The 1,531-nt window shown below is 53.7% G+C and overlaps 1 protein-coding gene across 1 annotated transcript; it reads right to left on the minus strand.

Moving 5' to 3' along the window:
- Positions 1 to 46: 46 nt before the first annotated feature.
- BCR38DRAFT_338928 (uncharacterized protein) lies at positions 47 to 1,152 on the minus strand (the record flags this gene model as incomplete). The annotated part of the gene is made up of 4 exons (XM_040855658.1): positions 47 to 177; positions 237 to 700; positions 779 to 983; positions 1,044 to 1,152. The coding sequence occupies 4 exons, from the start codon at positions 1,150 to 1,152 to the stop codon at positions 47 to 49; spliced, it is 909 nt and encodes a 302-aa protein (XP_040717431.1).
- Between the last annotated feature and the right edge of the window lie 379 nt (positions 1,153 to 1,531).

Genomic DNA, 1,531 nt, shown 5'->3' on the forward strand with positions numbered 1-1,531 from the left:
GATCTAGTCGACGCTATGCGCAAGATCCAAAAATTACCGGTGGCGCTCAGTCGGAGTCGTGGTGGTCTTCCGACCCCGCATCAGACTTCGCGTCATTCTTGTGAACTTTGCGGTGGCGTCGAAGATTTGATACCACGGAAAAGTGTCTTCCACAGCCTTCAACCTCACAGCAGAATGCTAAATACGAATCTTAGTACGGAACGATGCATCCCTTATCGTGTTGGATCAAAACTCACGCTTTTCGCCGGTGTGACTGTACATGTGTGTCTGTAATGAACTCGGTCGAGTGAACCTCTTGTCGCAGACTTTGCACTTGTGCTTTTTCTGAGTGCTCGATGAGACCTTGGAGCTGAATTGGCCCATCATGGATTGGGGTGCAGGCGGGGGCTGAGTCATCAAGTTCGGTCGGGGTAATGTCCGTGACGTGGCAGACTCTATATCTGAACCGGCCGTTGAGTAGTCGCTCACAGACGAGTCAATGGAGCCTGCGTAGTAGCTGTTGGAACCGTAGTTGCTGGCTGACGATATCGAGGAGCTTGTCGAGTGTGTCGAAGGGAAACCATATGAGTCTGCAGATCCTCGTCCACGGCCGTTGGCAGGTGGATAGATGGCCCTAGGTGTCTCTTGGCTCATGGCGAGCATACCTTGTCCGGCGTCAAGGGCATCGGCGAAGCTGCGACGGTCATCCTGGGGAATTCCTCTGTGATTGAAGTCAACTAACGAGTTCCGGTGGGAGCGAACGGTGTCTCTAGGGCCAGGATCGGGCGTTGGAATAGACGGTTGTGAATACCTTCTGTCGGCTTCTGGTGCCAGAGCAAATGTGGAGCGCATGGGTGCCTGTGCATACCCTGGGATGCTTTGATCATACGGTGTCGGCGATGCGGAGTAGGTTGCGTGAACGGGAGATGCGGCGGTTGCTGTCGCGTAAGACGGCTCTCCATATGCGGCTGACGAGGTTTGCATACGGTTCAGGCTTATTAAATCTTGTGGCATGTTGAGTAAGTCCTGTTGTCCAAATACGTCCACTTCCAGGAGAGTGCTACCTGCTGAGGATGCGGTCACCGGGATGCTCCCATAGGAAGCCATCGAGGAACTGCTAGTTGGGTTTGACCGCGCGGCATGTTGTTTCGCAATGTCCTGCAGCCCACCCATGCTGGGGGCGAGGCTCTGCGAGTACATGCCGTGGCTGCCATGCTGGGGCGACGAGGTCGACGCCCACGGGTTGGTGAAATGCGGGGGATTCGAGTAGGAAGACATGTGGTCGAAGTTTAAGGCACCAAATCTTTGTTGTTGGTTGTCGAGTGTCATAGTCATCTTCGTCTCAAAGGGAAGACTTGTACCGAGGGTTGGAAGCTGGGTCTTCAACACCACTCCAAGGTGCTTTCGAATAGTCGGCGCTGATCAGTTGTGGGATCCCGAGTATTAGGCACAAGTCGTGTCACCTAGTCGAGAAACAGTGCTTTGTTTTCAGAGATCCGATGAAGAAAATCCGTCACGAGTAGTAGAGGTGGGATCAGCGAGCCTTAAGTGT

This window comes from Pseudomassariella vexata (genome assembly GCF_002105095.1).
Source record: "Pseudomassariella vexata strain CBS 129021 chromosome Unknown BCR38scaffold_5, whole genome shotgun sequence".
Taxonomy (NCBI): Eukaryota; Fungi; Ascomycota; class Sordariomycetes; order Amphisphaeriales; family Pseudomassariaceae; genus Pseudomassariella; species Pseudomassariella vexata.